Here is a 17,586-nt window from a genome sequence, read left to right on the forward strand (position 1 = left end):
GTTGATAGCGGAAGTGCCTGTACGAGCTGCCGCTGCAACGATTCGAGCTTGCCCTTTCTGGCAGAGGAGCGGACGCAACATGGTGAGGACAGGTTCCTTTGTTTTGAATAAATATGTTATCTTTTATGACCTTTAAGGATTCTGAACCACTTTTTTGATGTTTATATAAACTTTGGATGATAGAAAACATTCGCTGTGGAGCATCATCATGTAAACAATACCGTGGGGTAACTTCACAATGCTTTTAATGAGACTAGAAGGAAAACAGCGATCTTTAAAGTTTCTGTTTCTCACTGTTTTTATTGGTAAACGTTGTCATTTGGGATGTGAACGTCCTGTTTGGTTGTGTCCGTTGTGCAGGCGGACGTTGAGGACACACTGAAGAGGATCGAGACCCACAAAGGTGTGATTGGCACAGTGGTTGTCAATGGAGACGGTAAGACGCACACACAGAAACGATCCTGAACGTGATCCAGGGCGGTCACGTGTGGTTTCCCCTCATTCTGGTGCGATCTCCTCAGGTATTCCCGTCAGGACGACCTTAGATAACTCCACCACCGTCAAGTACGCGGGACTGTTTCGTCAGCTCACCGTGATGGCCAGGAGCACAGTGAGAGACATCGACCCCCAGAACGACCTCACCTTCCTCCGCATCCGCACCAAGAAGCATGAGATCATGGTGGCGCTGGGTGAGTGTCACTAGTGTTTTATGTCTTTTGTGATGACCACTGAAACAAACAATTAATATCATGGCACTTTGTCTCGGCTGTTTTTAATCCTTCATCCTCTCCTCCCTTCATTTCTCTGCAGAGAATGACTTTCTGCTGATAGTCATCCAGAAGCCATGTGAATAGCTGCTGGACATCTCCATGAGTCAGCTCTTGGTTTGGTCACATGCTGCTGCTGTATCCAGACAAACAACTCTTGTTACTGCTGTGTTCTGTTCCCTGAAGTGCTGCATGATCCCTCCTTTCCTGTTTGGAACTGACATATGTTGAGTACGTCTGTAAAGTTGAGCCGATGGATATTGTACAATAGATATGAATAGATTTAACCTCTTCACTTTGGTAAATGTGACCAATACAGTGAAACATGATGTATGCACTACTTCATACTACGCAAATAATAAATAAATTTATAGAAGATGTATAACAATGCTGAGTTTGTCTTGATTAGTGGGTCAGAGTCAGAGATGGAAGCCACTTATGTCACAAAGACAGCTGGTAAAAGATGAGCAGATCTTTTGAACTACAAACAGGAAAAGTGACTTAAGTGGAATTTATATTCAACTGAATGAAATCAGCAAAAGCCTGCTTGCATGACCCAGTGAGGGGCAGAGGCTCTGTGCTCAATCTGTGCAGGCACGGCCCTGTAGAACATCACAATTAATAAATTCGCCTTGTGTAATTACTGAGGATGCAATGTGTAGCTAATCAATATTCTATGGATGGAGGGTCTGACATAACAAACTGTAAAACATTATGTATACAGCACCTCTGTGTATTCAAAGCCTGTTAACATACACCAGTCCAAACTCAGAGGGCCTCAGGATTAGAGACAATTACAACATTACTAAGAAATCATCAGAATACTCAGATATAAATGTTTGGCTGCACAACAGAGTTCAACTGTTTGATATTTGTCAGAGGTGAAAACTCTTAATCTCTCCCCAGATACGTGACAATCACACATTCAAGGCATTTTACAAATATTTTAATGTAAATTTCCATCAGAATGTACAGCAATATATATGTTAATAAATAATCCATTGCAATTGTACAGCCCAAATAATACATAACAGAACATCTGATTGATAAAGAAATATTCAGGATATCACAGCAGGTTTGTGGAGGGCAGTGCACAGATGATGGAGGTCAGGTGATTTGGGGGAAAGGAGAAGGCTCTCACCATTTCCAATATTCAGACGAGAGGGAGAAATTATAAGTGACATTGTTTAACCTGGCTTCAGCAAAAACAAACCTCATTCAGAGACCAAGCGAGGGCGTAGTTTGTAGTTAATTTTATGTCACCCATTTACAATTACATAATTTAAATTACTCTTGAAAGGAGTATCATGAAAAAGAGACAGTTGTAATAATTTGGCTTTTCCCATTTCCTTAATTTTGTCCGCCATAGAGGTTGCGTTGTAAGCAATTTAACACGAAACGACTGGATAGATTACCACAACATTTTGTGTGGTATTGGTCAAGAAAGAACTGGTTAAATTTTGATGAAGATCCGGATCAGGGGCGGGTACAGGATTATTTTTTTACGAAGAACAATTCATGGATCTTGATGAAAATGAATCAGACATACTGATTTCTATGAGTAGGTGCAGTTTGGTGCAGCCTCAATGGATTAAAGTGGACTGTTGGACCTTGGCGGAGGCGTGAGCTCTACTGAGTGACATTCTGGTTTAAACTTTGCAATATCCTGACGTCGGAAATCCTCTTCACGTGAAAACATTTGTAAGGTTGAACAGAACTGTCTGAATGTGTTGTAGGGTCACTCAGGTGACGCCAGCTCTCTAACAACATGTGGACATTTTCCACAAAATTCCTTCAAATAAATAAAAATCAAATCAGAACTTTTAATTCTTCAAGTGTTGTCAACGTGTTATAGGCATGTGAAGGGTTATAAGACACAGAGTCTGGGTTGAACCATCTGAGCGATGGTCACAGCTTGATGACGTTCTGAGGTAAAGACAGACATTTGCTGCTTCATCTTCCGTCCCCCGTGTCGTGTTTGTCCATCTTCAAACACTGTGACATCACATGACACTTTTTTTTTCAAATAACGTCCTTCATTTTCTAAACATTTTGATTCTGACCAGCAGCAGTTCAAACGCGACATATGGCTTCTCACAAGAAATGGTTAATACAATAAAACATACAAAATTCTCTGTCTATCACAATTAACGTTAACAACAGAAAACGTAAGAAAAAAACTTCACCGTTACCATTTTCCATTAAATAGATATTATCTTTTAGACGTCTCCTATCCTCTGTGAAAGCACAAACACCGCCTCTTCTGTCAGACACAGTACTGTACTCTGTCGACACTACAACATCACACCACACAGAGGACTCTCAAGTATCTCCTCTCATTTCATTTCAAGTGCATCCTGTCAAGTTTAAGGCCTGAGGTGTGCTTTGATTCCTCAACTTTCCCTCTCTGAGTTCCAACCAAGTGACCCCTGCACAGTCTCCGCCCTCTGCTCCAGATTTGTGCCGAGTGCTAGATCCCGTTAGTGTGGATCGAAGCAGTTTATACAGAAAGTTGATATGACATGAGTTTAATGGCGGAACGTCCTTAAAGCCAAATCAGGGAATGATGGGAGTGGTTATGAAGACGCTGTTTGACCTACACAGTGTTGTTACAGTCCAACGAGACACAGAGAGAGAGAGGGGGGGGGGGGGGGTGTTGCCCAGACTATGTGGTCACGATGGATTGCTGCTACCGTGGCAAACACGGCAGGTAATCAATTGATCTGGGGCCAGTCAGATAACGTAACTGATTGGCCAGGGAGGTAACAAGACATGGATCGGCTCCTTTGAGCGCCCACAGAGGTCTGGCTCCAGTCCATCTTGTTCCTGTCACTGTTCCTCCGCTGTCAGAGACGGTTCCGTGGGAGCGTCCGTGTCAGAGGTCACCTCGGCGTGTGCCCGTTGACTTGGCCCCTGCCCCAGTGAATGCTGGGTAGTGTCAGACACCTCCTGAAGTGCTCCAGCTGCGCCTGCAGTCTCTCTCGCTCCTCTCTCACTGTCTGCCTCTGACTCACCAGCTCCTGATAAATGAGGGACGGCAGAAACACTCAGCATAGAACCAAGACTTTCAGCACTGAGCTGCTCTGACACTGACACAGAAAGACCAAAGTACACAAAACTGCAAGAATCAAAGAGTCACATGTGCACATTTGGTCTAAGATACTTACCCCCATGGAGAGAGAGAGTTGCTCCGCAGTTCTGGTCAGATTATAGTTTTGTGCTTCAAGTTTTTTACACTGCGTGTGAAGAACCTCCCTCTCTATGCTCCATTCTGTGAAGAAAGAAACGCACAGACAAACTCCAATTACCACACTGTGCTTCTTTAGCTCCACCAAACTCAGACTATATACCTTTTTTTCCAGATTCTTATGAGGTCTCACTGACCTTTGACCCCTGTTATAGTGTAGTATCTTTTTTTCTTTGGAAATATATAGATAATTTACATTTTATTCACCAACTTAACCCTCTGAAATATGTTTGAGTAAACAGTCACTAAGGGAAGAAACAATTTGATATTGACTTACCATTCGTATACTCGTGGTACGCCTCAAAAATAGCTTCAATGCCACGCCACTTCCTCGGAGCTTCCTCTGCCGCTTCCTCCTCGTCGCCATCTTCCTCCTCCTCCTTCTCGGACTCTTCCTCGTCCTCATCGGACAGGTTTTCCGGCGCCCCAGTGTCCTGATTGGCTACAGGAGAGTGTAAGTGATGGCCGTTGATGTGCGTGTGCTGAGGGGCGTGGTTGTGTTTCAGGTGAGAGATGGTGCGAGGCAGCGAGGGCTCCACCTTCATGCCAGCTTCAGGGACACGGTGAGAGACTCCTGAGAAGTAAAGAGTCTTTTTAGAACCAAGTCAACATACACTTTCAGACATTTCAGGGTGGTTCACAAAGACACCACTAGATGGCAGACCATTGTCATTTTAAAAACACAGTCATACCTAATGGTCTTTCTCCTAATGAGTGTGCGGGACTAACCTTTGTTCTGCAGTGTGTTGTGTGTGGACTGCAGCACAGCCTGGTGAAAGTGCTGAGCAAAGGCCTCAGGTGAGAATCTCTCCCAGGGCCGGTTACTCCCATTGTGCACCGGACGGGATTCCTTTTTCTGGGGGGAAGCAACAACGCCGTTTTGGAGGCTCTGCAGCTTCCTGTTCGGTGGAGCCTCTGTTAATTCAACCTTTTCATGATGGGAGGCCAGAGGCGGAGGGACGCGGGCCACCTGGGAGTCCATGGAGTGCTTGAATGTGTTTTTGAGGTGGTTCTTCGATTTATGTAAGTAAGGAGGGGACGGGCTGGGAGAGTCTGGGTACACATGTCCGTTTGATTGACACTGCCCAGGGGCTGAGGAGGAGTCACCTGAAAACAAATGTGCACGCATCATTAGGAAGTGAACTTTATACTTGGATATAGATTTATTTGTGTAGCTGCTCTTGTGTGTGTGTGTGTGTGTGTGTGTGTGTGTGTGTGTGTGTGTGTGTGTGTCTCACCAGTTGAGGGAGCAGGAGGACTGCTACATGGAGGTAAAGGATTATATCTGAGGGTGTCCAACGTCACAGTTTTCCTCTGAATGGCCCTCAGAAGCTCCTCTGCCCTCTCCTTATCTGCAGAGGAAAAGGACAGAACGAGAACAGCTGTCATTCATCTTTAAAAATAGGCGGACTTAAAGAATCGACTGGCAACCGGAGCTGATGGAAAAAGGTCAGGGAATGGATGATCTGAGGTGATGTCCAGTGCAACGTCATCACAGACAGACCACAGCCTCAGAACTGAAGTTTAATAAAGGATTAGAACTTTAAGTTTGTACCAGATTTCACCCTCGAAAATTTCAGAAGAGCGGATCGGTTTATACAGATTTAACCCAGATCTCATGTCCTCCATTCACTCAAAAACTAATTACCACAGTTGTACAGTAAACTAGGTTCATGAGAAAAAGAAAAGAGAAACATTAAAAAGGAGGACAAATGGGCTGCTCATTATGCAGCAGTGTATTTCATTTTGTAAAAGGAGTAATAGAAACTAATGAACCCTCTGTATACTCAACATAGGACACAACTGTCCAACAAAAGAGTTACTTTCCTAGTGACTCATATCAGAAACTCTCTGGCCTGTGTGTATTTGAGACCAAAATCTGTCTCAAATATTTTATTCTGCTCATTTATGTTTTTGTCTGTGTTTGTTTGTTTGTTTGTTTGCATGAGTGTGCAAAAACAACTCAATCAATGTCAATGACTGATCTGGATCAGGGTGCAGAACCAGAATTTTCTCTACCACTCTCTTTAACATTGTGATATGGTGTTTTCAACATTTGAAAGGAGAATAATGCAGGCATGTTTTGGGGACTAATAATTATAGTGTGGGTTTGGCTGCAGATCCAAATAAATATCTGGATCCAGTGAAATGAAGTTGGGTTTCATAAGAGGACTGCTGGGGTTGAGTGGAGGTATGAACTCTATAGTTCTAGTGCCCTCCTGGTTTTTAACTTTATTGTCTCCTTTTTACATAAAAAATGCATTCGTCTAACAACTTCTTACACTGTGTTCTGAAAGGCTTTAGATTAAAATCTAACCTTGCAGTCTTTAAAAGAAAACCCTAGTACAACCACCTCTCCACAGCTCTCTTCCCTTATTTTCTTCTCCTCCCTCTTACTTCTTGATAAAAAAGCAAAGCGGAGAGAAAGTGAATCCTGCATTTTTCCACAGGGAATCAGCAGGACAACCTGTGCAGAGAGCAGTACGTAGGATGTGTGTGTGGATACTAAACAGGTTGTTACCTCTCCTCTGCTGCGGGCTGACATGGGAGAGGTTAAACATAAGGAGGAAGTCTTTTTTCTCCTCCAGTTCGGGGGTGCTGTCCATCTGCTCAGCAGAGAACGGGGTAGTTAAGGGAGTTGGGGGTGTTGAAGGTGAAGCAGACTTTCTCTTGCCCTGCCCGGCTGGCGGAGAGACACTGCGCTCTCTCATCATCCTCCTCCGCTTCCTCCTCTTCTTCACCAGGAGCTCATCGCGATGGGTCACCGTGGTCAGACCACACATGCCCAGGAACTCCACTTTCTTTAAAGAGAGGAATTTGAGCAGGTCAATATCATTCGTACAAAAACAATAACATTTCCAACATGTGATGAATGTGAGCTGATATACCTCGGAGGATGTGTCCAGTTTGAGTGGGGGCTGCTCTGTCACCCTCCTCAAATGGGCTTTCAGCTCCTCCTCGTCGCTCTCATCGTACGACTCCTCCTGGTCGTAGTAATAACCTGAGAGGAGCACAGCAAGACAGGAATTATCTTTCACCATAATAAAAAATAGCAGGTCTATAGGCTAGTTTAATGGCACAAGCAACCATTCCCTGAAGTCATCTCTCCTGCCGATCACTTCCCCTCCTGCTACTAAATCCACCCCCTCCCTTCGTCCTCCTCCATCACCCTGCTCACCTCCCTCTCTGGCCTCCCTCCGCCTCCTCTCCTCCAGGTCGAGCTTGCTGAGCAGCCGGCGGTGCTGCTGCAGAGCCTCGTCGTACACCAGCATGCTGTCGGGCGCCTGCTGACTCTGTCTCTCCCTCACCGGAGACAGAGAGGCTTCTTGGCACCGTCCCCCTGGGTCGGTGCTGGGAACAGACTGCGGTGTGCAGGATCTCTGGTGTAGGTTATTGATGTGGTGCCGGTGGTAGAGACTCTGGATGGCTCTCTCCTGCTCAGCCCTGTTCCAGGACTCCTGTAAACCAGCCCCCCTCAGTGACGGGTACCGCTCTGGGCCTTCTGCCCTCTTCCTGCCTCCATCTTCCAGCTTGTCCCCCCAGCTTATCGGGGGTCTGTCTGCTCTCGTCAGTCCCGGAGGCGGGCGACTCGGCGGTGTAGGCGGGTTGAGTTTCCTGCGGGACTCTGCAGGTGTGTCGACAAGGGACGCTGGGTTCCACAGTGCAGTCTGAGGGACGGGAGGATGATGGTGCCCTTTAGGGGAGATAAGAGGAGGTGGAGCCCCGAGGCAGGAGGGTACATCTTTGTTGCCTGGATTGTGATGGACTGAGCTGGTTCTGTTTTGGACAACAGAGAAAACATCACTTTAGATTCCCTCCAGCGTCACTATGTAACTTTGCATCAGGGGTACAATTTCTTTGTAAAGCTTTAGTTCATTCAGCATTCTCACCTGTGGATGTCTCTCCTTGAATCCAACCCTTTCCCTGGTGATCTGAGGCCCAGCTCCAGCGGACCCCCCCTCTCCTGCCCCTGCACTCGCTGCCGGGATAACCAGGCCTCCTCATTGGCTCTGTGACTCGTCATGGCGGCTGCCAGAGCTCCATGAAGCCCCCCGGCAGCAGCAGCAGCAGCAGCATGATGCTTCCCCAAGTGAGAAGGCATCAGGTTGGGCACCGGATGTGGGATTGAGCCCCTGGAGGAGTGAAGGCCTTGCTGCAGAGGTTTCTGTGCTTGGAAAGATGGATGCTCAGAGTCCTTGTGTTTGTCTGGTGAAATAATAGAAATCTTAAATTAGTTATTGAACATGTTATGATGACAATTGAATGAGCAGCAAGGAAGTAAGATTAAATATATTATGTGTAGAATTATTTATACACTGACCCAGTAAAGTATTCAGCACATAGGAAACATTATGCTCTGCACATTTTCCCTGACAGTCTGCCTTAGATTAGATCAGGATTAAATTGTTACTTTGCAATCTGTGCGCAGAGTCAATGTTAAGATGAGGACTGAAAACCTCACAAGGTTCATCCCCTGGGCAGCTTGCTCACACCCATCTGCGTGTTACATCTTCATATTTTTTTCATACAAATGGAGACTCTAGAATATTGAGTTGGCTGAAAACCAAAGTGTTGGACACATCTTCTGATCTGAACTGACATCATTATAAACTGCTGTCATAAGACTTTCTGTCTGTGTGCTCCACGTCTTTTGCTACAATTTTCAAATGTTATCTGACCTCAGAAGACCTTTTTTCTAATGGACCAGATAGGAACCACCAAGTACTTTTGTTATCATGCAGCACTTCCTACAACTCTGAGTATCTGGTTGTGGCCACATGCACACATGTATAAGTGTGTGTGCATGTGTGTGTGTTCTTGTGTAAGTACCCAGTCTGTTTGGGGTCAGCCTCTCCCCTGGCCTGCTCCTGTCCTCCGGTGGTGCCCTCCGAGCCTTCAGCTCAGCCAGGTAGTGGCTCTCTGCCGCTCTGACCATCTGCTGCTGTCTCTCCCTCTGCCTCTCCTTCTGTCTGTCCAGCTCTCTCTCCCTCTCCTCCTCCCTCTCTCGCTCCCTCTCCCGCTCTCGTTCCAGGCCTGCCTCGCGCTCCCTTTCTTTCACTCGTTCGCGCTCTTGCTCTCTCTCTCGCTGGCGGAGCTCATTCTCCATCTGTAGCCTGTGGGGGAGGTTGACAAGTATGCACACACAACACACGCGCACAGGGGGAGAAGGTGAGAGATGCAACACCCAACATGAGGCAGATATTAACCACACACTGGTGAACCTCACACAAACATTTCTGCTCAAACACACACACACACACTCACAGAGAGACGGATAAACACGCACACACAAGCTCTCCGTTTACCATGAGGAAAATAATCCATACACAGCATGACTGAGCAAGAGCAGATGAACACTTAATAGGTATCCACAGGAAAAGGACACTCACACTCACACTCACACACACACACACACACACACACACACACACACACACACATATGCACAGAGAGCAGAACACATTCACCAGCAATCAATAGCACACAAACAAACGTTCAAGATATGCAGAAGCAATTACAGAAGCCGACAATAAATACCATCTATTTCAAACACAAACATTTCCCTGTGCTTCGAGCCTCAGGGAAACAATGAGTATTGTGAAAGTGAGGAAGGAATGAACAGACAGAAAGAGAAGGGAAAGAGCAAAAGATTTCCTCATGTGCGTGTGTAAGGATTGTTGTATATGCAGAAGCTTGCGTGTGTGTGTGTGTGTGTGTGTGTGTGTGTGTGTGTGTGTGTTTGTGCATGTGTGAAGGGCAGTGAGTGTGATGAGTGTATAGGAGACACTGTGGGGTGTGTGCTAAAAATATCATACACTCAGCAACAAGTGCCGACCCTACAGAGGGAAATTGCACAGCCCTGCAAACAGGGAGAGGGAGTAGGGAGGGAGGAAGAATGGAAGGAAGGACGGAAGGAAGGAAGGAAGGAAGGAAGGAAGGAAGGAAGGAAGGAAGGAAGGAAGGAAAGAAGGAAAGAAGGAAGGGAGGGATGTGTGCATGTTTGCATTCATATGTGTGTGTGTGTATGTGCGTGTGGGTTACCTCTCAGCCAGTGCTGCGTGGTTTAGTTCTGCGGGGTAGCGGCCTCCAGGCATGTGCAGGTGGAGGGCAGAAGGGTGGAGATGAGGGAATGCGCCTCCTGCAGGCATAGAGTAGAACTGTGACCGCAGCGCAGAGAGACACAGTGACTCCTCCATCCTATGACAGACACACAGAGACAAACCAATCAGATCACGGTATTACTTACACCCCTATGTGCACTGGCTGGGTGTGGCAGTGAAATATGAATTATTTGATAAAGGTAACATTTATGCAAGATGATGTGAATGTATAAAAGAAATGTAGGAGGTATTACAGGGTAACGAACAGATACAGAAGTTTGAAATCTGACAATAGAAAGCAGATTAGCTTGAGAGGTATATGCTCCTGAGTTTTAGAAGCATGGACAACAACACAATAATCACTAATCCATACATTTTCAGGCAGATTTAACCCCAATTCATTTCCAGTGAGAATCGGAAGAGAAATCTGGTCTGGTACCTTGTTCGAGATTCTTGTGGATTTTCTTATGTTGACCTGTTTAGTCCTCTGCTTTTGATTATGAACATTAACAAGGTTTTACTCCACACTTCATTTTGTCTACGTCTTCTTCCCCATGAGGTCAAATGAGAGACGTGAGGTGGTGCGCCGCTGCCTCTGGAGCAATAATCGTAATAATATCCTGCAGTGCATGATGTGCCATTATTTCCTAATCTTGTAATGTGAGTAGTGAGGATTTCAAAATCCATTAGGTTTAAAAAACTGTTATAGTCTGAGCCCAGCTTAAGGTAACAAATACTGAGGGAAACATACTCAATATGGATGGAGATGGAAATATCTTTAAATCTTGTCTAGATTAGTGTTTAAAGATTTTGTGTGCGACAACAACACATGAGTTAGTTAAGGTCTCGTGGGACTGAGGAGTTTAAGGTGGTGTTGTTACCTTGGTAAGGACATAGGGTGGTGCATGTAGGCAGGATGATAGTAAGCAGCAGCTGCTGCAGCATGGGCAGCCGCAGCAGGGTCGAGGGTCATAGGTAAAGAGGTCAGCCGGAGGTCATCTGAGGTGGCGAAGGGCCGAAGCGCTCTCAGGTACTCCTCCGGGACGGCGCCTGAGGGGATCCCAGGGTGCATCTGCCCCGGCAAACTGCTGAAACGTGACACAGTGTTAATGGGTCACACTGGTTCTAATATCATACATTTAAACTAAAGGTTGTAAGGTTTATAATCAGATAAAAACTTTAATCTAATGTGAATTCAGTACAACTGGGAGTGTGTGCAACGTTTACCTAAGGCTCTGTATTCTGGAGTTTTGCATGATGGAGCTGGGAGTGAGGCCAAATGGGTGAGCCAGTGGGTGAGGTGACTGGGTGGGTGGAGTTCTCTTGTCCTGCTGCGAATGGGTGTTCTCCACACCCAGCCTCTCCCGGCTGAATCCCTGAACACTCGGCTCAACCTGGCAGGGAGACAGATGATGTGAGAGCAGAAATTACGACAGTGTGTATTTCTTTGGGGTTTGAGAGTGCAGGGAAAAAAAAGTCCAGGAAGAGAGCAGAGGGGAAGTAGAAGGAGCGACTGTGTGAACCCCCCCCCCCCCTCCCTGAGCGTCACCCAGAGGCTCAGTGGAGAGGAGGAGTGGGTCTAATGTGTCACAACAGGTCAAGATCAAAGTGGAAAGATGATCCTAATATCTGGCTAACTGCTCTCCCCTTCATCACTCCCTCTTTCTCTCTCTGGGAGATTTACACCCGGAGGATTTGGTCGACACCAAACTGCATTTGATCCTGGATTGCTTGTACATAAAAATTCCAAACCCTCAGATTACCCACACAGATACCACCACAGATGGTTTCTGTCATTTTAAGTGGTTCTTATCACACTGACTCATATTTCAAGAGGCAAGTTTTCCGGTATGGTGTAAATAGTCAACTGTTTTTTATAACTACAGGGTGAAAGGTCATGATCGATGGCTGAGACTGACACACGTTTGGTTGTGCATGTTTATCGGTGGGACCTGAATCCCCCCCCACCCCGATCGCTAGTGCACAGACTCTGGTTCCAAATGGGGAAGATGGCAGAGACACGTCGTCCACCTTCAGAAACAGTCTGTGATATGGATTGACCGACTGTTCAACTGACCAGCAGACTGACAATACTTAAGTCACCACGAATGTCATATCAACATAATGTTTAATACTAACACTAGGAGCAAGACGATATGTTAGAGAGAATCTTAAAATACACAGATTTTCCCCGGATAAGAAAGAAATATTGACAGGAAACCTTAAACTACTTTGTGTTGCTGACAGGAAGACGTACATTGATACACATCTGCTACGTGTGTGTGTCAAATGTTGTTGCTACAGTAACAGACAGCAATACAGGTCAGACAAGACCACGGACAAACCACAAACAAAGCACCACCGCCAGCAACATCCAACCTGCTACCTGGGCTTCGTGCAGCATTGGACATGCAGTTAAATGTGACAGCTTTGAATATGTTTGAATAGTTTTGAATGTGTCACTTGTGGAGAGAGCGCATTCAAACCAGCGATGGACCATTTCTCTCAGCAAATCAACACTGCTTAAAATTGAAAAGTGTCTGTCGACCGAGCATCACATTCCTTGACCTCCGACCCCGCAGTCAGACAGCAGCCTTCACAGATGCAGCAATAAACACCCAAACAGTCTGCTTCCCCTGTGCTGTCCGTCTCTGCTCTGTGATGAGCTGCATACAGAAAGGAGTAATTACATAAACCGTCAGAGCTCTTCTCTCTCTCTCTTCTCTCCTGGTCATTCTTACGTCCCCTCTTTTCCTTTATTAACATCCTATTCTCTATTTTCCAGCCTCCCTCCCTCCTTTTTTTCTGTGAATGTCTTGAATGGGAGCCCCGGGCAGGCAGAGCCACAGAGTGCTCTTTGTGAAGGGGGAGAAAGGCAGCTCTGATCCAGGGGGAAGTGGCTACTGTGGGGGCTAACCCGTGCATTGTGTGAGGGGCCTGGTTCCTCGCCCCGGCTTAAATTCACTCACACACCCACAAGCAAACACATCCACGGACACACAAACACATGCACACATGCACACAGGTCCCTCTTCACATCCTAAAGCCTTTTGTGGTGAAGGGTCAAGTACACACACAAATGCACGCACACGCTAACACACACACACACACAAACACTGCAGGAAACTGAGCACAATAGGTGCCAGTCTTTGCAGCCTCCAGTGTTTCTTTTCAAACCCCTCATGTGTTGCTGAAAAAGACACGGACTGATTGGGGAGAGGAGAGGGCGCGAGGAAGAGGAGTGAAGGCATGAAAATGAAGGAATAAGACAAGACAGAGAAAGAGAGGAAGCTGGAAAGAGAGAGAGAGAGAGAGAGAAGGACACAGAGGGATGGCTGGTTTTGACAGTTTGATGTTGACAAGCACTGGGACCATTTCTTTAATGGAGGGAGCAGCAGCAGGACGGATAAGGGAAACTGAAAGAGACAGACGACTCCTCAGTGCAAAAGAGAGAGAGAGAGAAAAGAGAGAGAGAGAGGGGGGGTAGAGAGAGGGAGAGAGCGATAGAGAGAGAAATAGAGAGATGAGAGAAGGATAAACCAACAAGATGGGGGAATAGGAAGTATACGCAGTGAGAGCACAGCAGATGTCTCGTCTCAAACTTGTCATCAACACCAGCATGCTTGTCTCATTCCTCACCTGTCGTCCGTCAGCTCTCCACAGGCCGTTGCTGGTCTTGGTGGGAGCAATGGTGACCACTGGAGGAGTGCCGTGGCCCCTGGATTGGCCCAGGAGGGGTCCTAAAGAGCCCCGCTTCGGAGTGGTGACCGGCGAGCTGTGGCTGGTGGCAGGGGAAGACACTGGAGACGACTCACCGCTGAGGGCAGAACCTGAGGAGAGGAGGGGACGCAGAGACAACAGGGGGGAGGTGAATGATAGCGGCGGAGTCAGGAATAAGCTGCGACTATCAGACGGCTGATCAGATTAAAAAGATTTCCGGATCAAACAATCCCCCTGCGAAATGATACAGATGGTACACCAGAAGAAAAATCTACAGTTTTGTCAGCGCGCTGGGCCTGTGAAGAGGTCAACGCTGATTCACTCCTGTCTGAGGAAACAGATTCTAGTGAAATGTGACAGAAATAAAAGGAAAAGTGTAAAAAGATACAGGAGATACAAGACATGAGGACGAGGCTGCGAGAAAAAAACGTGTAACGATTAGGCGTCTGCGTGTGTGTGTGTGTGAGTGTGTGTGTGTCTGTGTGTGTGAGACATATAGAAAACAAAAGAAGCATGTCATAAATGAAAGTGTTAAAAAAGGCTGGGGTGTGACATGGCAAAGGGGGAGGTGTTAAATGTGAGAGAAAATGTGTGTGTTGTGTCCTGAGCGCTCACTCCGCCGTTACTCCATTACTGTGACACTTGCTAATCAGTGTACACTCGCAGAAACTCAAACACACTCGGAGACGGTAAGAAAGGAGAAATAATGAGACTGGGGGGGGAGAGGTGGGGGGGAGGAGGAGAAGAGCTGCAGGGAGAGAGCGAGGCAGGGAAAACAAGATGGTGATAGAGTGTGGCGGGAGAGGGAGAGAGAGAGAGAGACAGAGAGAGAGAGACAGAGAGAGAGAGAGAGAGAGAGAGAGAGAGAGAGAGAGAGAGAGAGAGAGAGAGAGAGAGAGAGAGACAGAGAGACAGAGAGCTTGTTATAATTGGCTGTAATTAGATTCTCATTATTAGGAGATGAATGGAAACGGATGAAGGAAGAGACAGAGAGGGAGAGGTCAGAGTAGGTCAGCTCTTATCCAACACCTTCATTAGGATACCAACGAGCTGTGCGAAGACACACACACACATGCACACACACACACACACACACACACACACACACACACACACACACACACACACACACACACACACGCACACACACACAGCTCCTAGTCACTAAAACATTTCACATTATTTCGACAAAACACAACCTTGGTCTTTTAAACGATCTCCTCGCACACTTCCTGGTGCTGTGTAGCAGTAAACTATCTAATTTTCTGGGGGGAGGCGGAGAGTGTGTCTGGCTGTGTGCAAAGAAACTGTAACAAGATTCACCTCCCAGCATCTGTAATAGTCAGTGATCAACAAGTGACACCATGTTGGTTTCCGAGTGTTTTTTTTAAGTCCACAAAAAACAAAGTGGGAAAATGACAAGGTGTGGGATAAGTGTGTTTCCTAAAATGTCGACTTACTCCTTACATTTTTTTCACGCAAGTTTATGGTTCGGAGGTGACATCAGTTTAAAAATGATAAAGTAAAGCATATTACTCATACGAAAACCTTGCACCAGTAGAAGAGGGGGTTGTTTTTGGGTGTGAACAACAAAGAACAGTCTGTAGAACAGTGTATGTGTGTCTTTGTGTGCGTGTGTGCGTGTGTGTACATTTCGTACTATGTAAGCCCTCCAGGGTGTGAAGCCGCTTGGGCTCTGCTTCTTTTTTTCTTTTTTAAACAGAGCTCAGATCACTGCTCACCTCTGGGATCCTCAGCCTGTTTGGCCAGTTTACGCAGAGCAGCGGCGAATCCAGAGTTCGTAGATTGGGCAACTGCGTTCCCATTGGTTAGTGGGCTGAGGGGACTGACAGTAGCCGTGGTGCGAGATGCCGTGGAGATCATTCCTAATGCTGATGATTTATTGGACTCATGGTTCATACCTGAGGAGGAGAGGGGGGAAGACAAGACGTGAGCAGCTTTGTTAGTTTGATATCAATAAGTAAAAACCTGTTTAAGGTGCGTGACAAGTAATGAAGGTGATAGGCCGATGATAGTGATTTGAATCCTATTGTACACTAGAGTGCACAGTTGGTGTGTGCGCGTGCTTGTGTGTGTGTGTGTGTGTGTGTGTGTGTGTTTGTGTTCCTGCCTTTGTGTCTGGACAGTGAGTATATACGCTTGGGTCAGCTCCACTAGAGACAAAGTGGAGCGAGTAGAGCTGTGTCAAATAGAGCAGTGACCCTAATAGCAAATCACACACATGAGCGCACACATGTCCATTTCCTCAAGGGAGCCAGTCAACACATCTTAAGACCTCGGGAGCGTCTACACGCAAACAATGTTTGGTATCACTGCATCTTCGCACACGGTCGAAAGTACACACGTGTACACACACGCCTGGGTAACACTTATTGATCTCCTGCACAGTGGACACAGTTCGAAGCAGACGTGGTTGGAGTAACCTTTGTCTTCACCCTCTACCCTCTCACTGACCCACTAATGTTAATTACAGCTGGAAATAGCCAGCAGCCCCCCTGCCTGCTATAGCAATGACCTCATTACCACCACGACGCGCACACAGACATACACACAACCACCTTACAACTGTACACACACACACACACACACACACTCACAGCACACAAGGAACAAACAAACAGTGGACACACTCATGAAAAATTCATACGTGCACATGGAACGCCATTAGTGAATGTTCAGCTCATCACACAGATGATTCCTGAGGAGAGGAGGAGCAAAGGGGAGTCAGAGCTCGGAGTTTGTTAACGGAAGGTGCGATAAATCTCGTGTGCGTTCAGACGTGAGGAGAAGACGTCCACCATCAACCTGCAGGACTTTCACACACGTGAGCACCAACACTCAGAAGGAGCCGTGGAGCTGCCGCGGAGCGAGGGAGGAAGGTGTGCGAAGGGGAGAGCGAGGAACAAAAGCAAAACCTTAAAGTGAAGTGAGCATGTGGTGGAGACTGACATGAAGTCTTCTCACACCTGCAACCACTGTCACACACGCATCACCCTGCACGTCCCAAAACCAACCATGAGAGATGAGTACAAGTTTGAAAAAAGAAGAAGCCCTTCCTGTACCAACTACTGTAACACAACATGATCACACAACCTGCATGTAACTGACATGTAGCCTATAACGCGTGTGACATGTGCAAAGCTTCTGACATGGGAAGATTAAAGGGTGCCCAAGATGTTCTCTCTCTTTTCTCTCTCCTATTTAACTAGTTTCTATTTAATTTCCTTCCTACTTTACTCTCTGTTTCCCTTTTATTTTCTTAGCTCCACTAATGTATTTACATGTCAGGCAAATTGAAATTGAAGCTGACAGACAGAGAGGGAGAGAGAGATGAAGAGAGTAAAAGCTCAGGTCCTGACAGGCCGTGTGAGCGTGTGTCTGTATCTCTGTCTCTGCTGAGCCCAGCAGTCAAGGGAGCGATGATAAGACAGTTTCTATCGACTCTTTCTCTCCCTCCCTCCCTCCTCTCTACTCACTCACTCACTCTTTCCTTCCTTCCTGTCTATCTTGCTCTCTCTCTCTCTCTCTCTCTCTCTCTCTCTCTTTCAAACTCCTTCTCTCTCGTTTATCTCAGCATACTGGAGCTTATTTAACAAAAGCCAACACACATAATCTCCTCTCTGTCTCTTGCTTTCTTTCTTCCTTCTTTCCACAATCTTTTCTTACAGGCTATTCCTCTCATTTTATCCATGTCATTCACACACACACTCACGCACACACAGAAAGACAA

At 46.5% G+C, this 17,586-nt stretch overlaps 2 protein-coding genes across 6 annotated transcripts in view; one reads left to right on the forward strand and one right to left on the reverse strand.

The window, feature by feature from the left end:
* On the forward strand, nt 1-1,155 carry dynlrb2 (dynein light chain roadblock-type 2). The gene is made up of 4 exons (XM_053427139.1): nt 1-82; nt 361-436; nt 522-689; nt 811-1,155. Exons 1-4 carry the CDS (start codon nt 80-82, stop codon nt 852-854), a joined length of 291 nt encoding a protein of 96 aa, XP_053283114.1. The 5' UTR covers nt 1-79; the 3' UTR covers nt 855-1,155.
* Nucleotides 1,156-1,697: 542 nt separating this feature from the next.
* Nucleotides 1,698-17,586, reverse strand: part of LOC128444858 (genetic suppressor element 1) — a 39,193-nt gene continuing 23,304 nt past the window's right edge. For 4 of the 5 annotated variants that reach the window (XM_053427525.1, XM_053427528.1, XM_053427527.1 and 1 more), the window contains exons 2-16: nt 15,578-15,757; nt 13,755-13,945; nt 11,343-11,509; nt 10,997-11,203; nt 10,057-10,212; nt 8,845-9,128; nt 7,905-8,220; nt 7,193-7,791; nt 6,903-7,015; nt 6,536-6,815; nt 5,253-5,366; nt 4,744-5,121; nt 4,292-4,588; nt 3,935-4,038; nt 1,698-3,787 (exon numbers count right to left, since the gene is read on the reverse strand). In XM_053427525.1, coding sequence (XP_053283500.1) covers nt 3,650-3,787; nt 3,935-4,038; nt 4,292-4,588; nt 4,744-5,121; nt 5,253-5,366; nt 6,536-6,815; nt 6,903-7,015; nt 7,193-7,791; nt 7,905-8,220; nt 8,845-9,128; nt 10,057-10,212; nt 10,997-11,203; nt 11,343-11,509; nt 13,755-13,945; nt 15,578-15,757 — 3,524 coding nt within the window. In that variant the 3' untranslated portion in view covers nt 1,698-3,649. The remainder of the gene's footprint in view (nt 3,788-3,934; nt 4,039-4,291; nt 4,589-4,743; nt 5,122-5,252; nt 5,367-6,535; nt 6,816-6,902; nt 7,016-7,192; nt 7,792-7,904; nt 8,221-8,844; nt 9,129-10,056; nt 10,213-10,996; nt 11,204-11,342; nt 11,510-13,754; nt 13,946-15,577; nt 15,758-17,586) is intronic. The other variant, XM_053427526.1, reaches the window with a different exon arrangement.

This window comes from Pleuronectes platessa, chromosome 7 (assembly GCF_947347685.1).
Source record: "Pleuronectes platessa chromosome 7, fPlePla1.1, whole genome shotgun sequence".
NCBI classification, from domain to species: Eukaryota; Metazoa; Chordata; class Actinopteri; order Pleuronectiformes; family Pleuronectidae; genus Pleuronectes; species Pleuronectes platessa.

Coding starts and splice junctions, on each gene's coding strand:
- dynlrb2 (XM_053427139.1), top strand. Junction 437..521: donor AGTGGTTGTCAATGGAGACG/GTAAGACGCACA, acceptor CGATCTCCTCAG/GTATTCCCGTCAGGACGACC. Junction 690..810: donor TGAGATCATGGTGGCGCTGG/GTGAGTGTCACT, acceptor ATTTCTCTGCAG/AGAATGACTTTCTGCTGATA.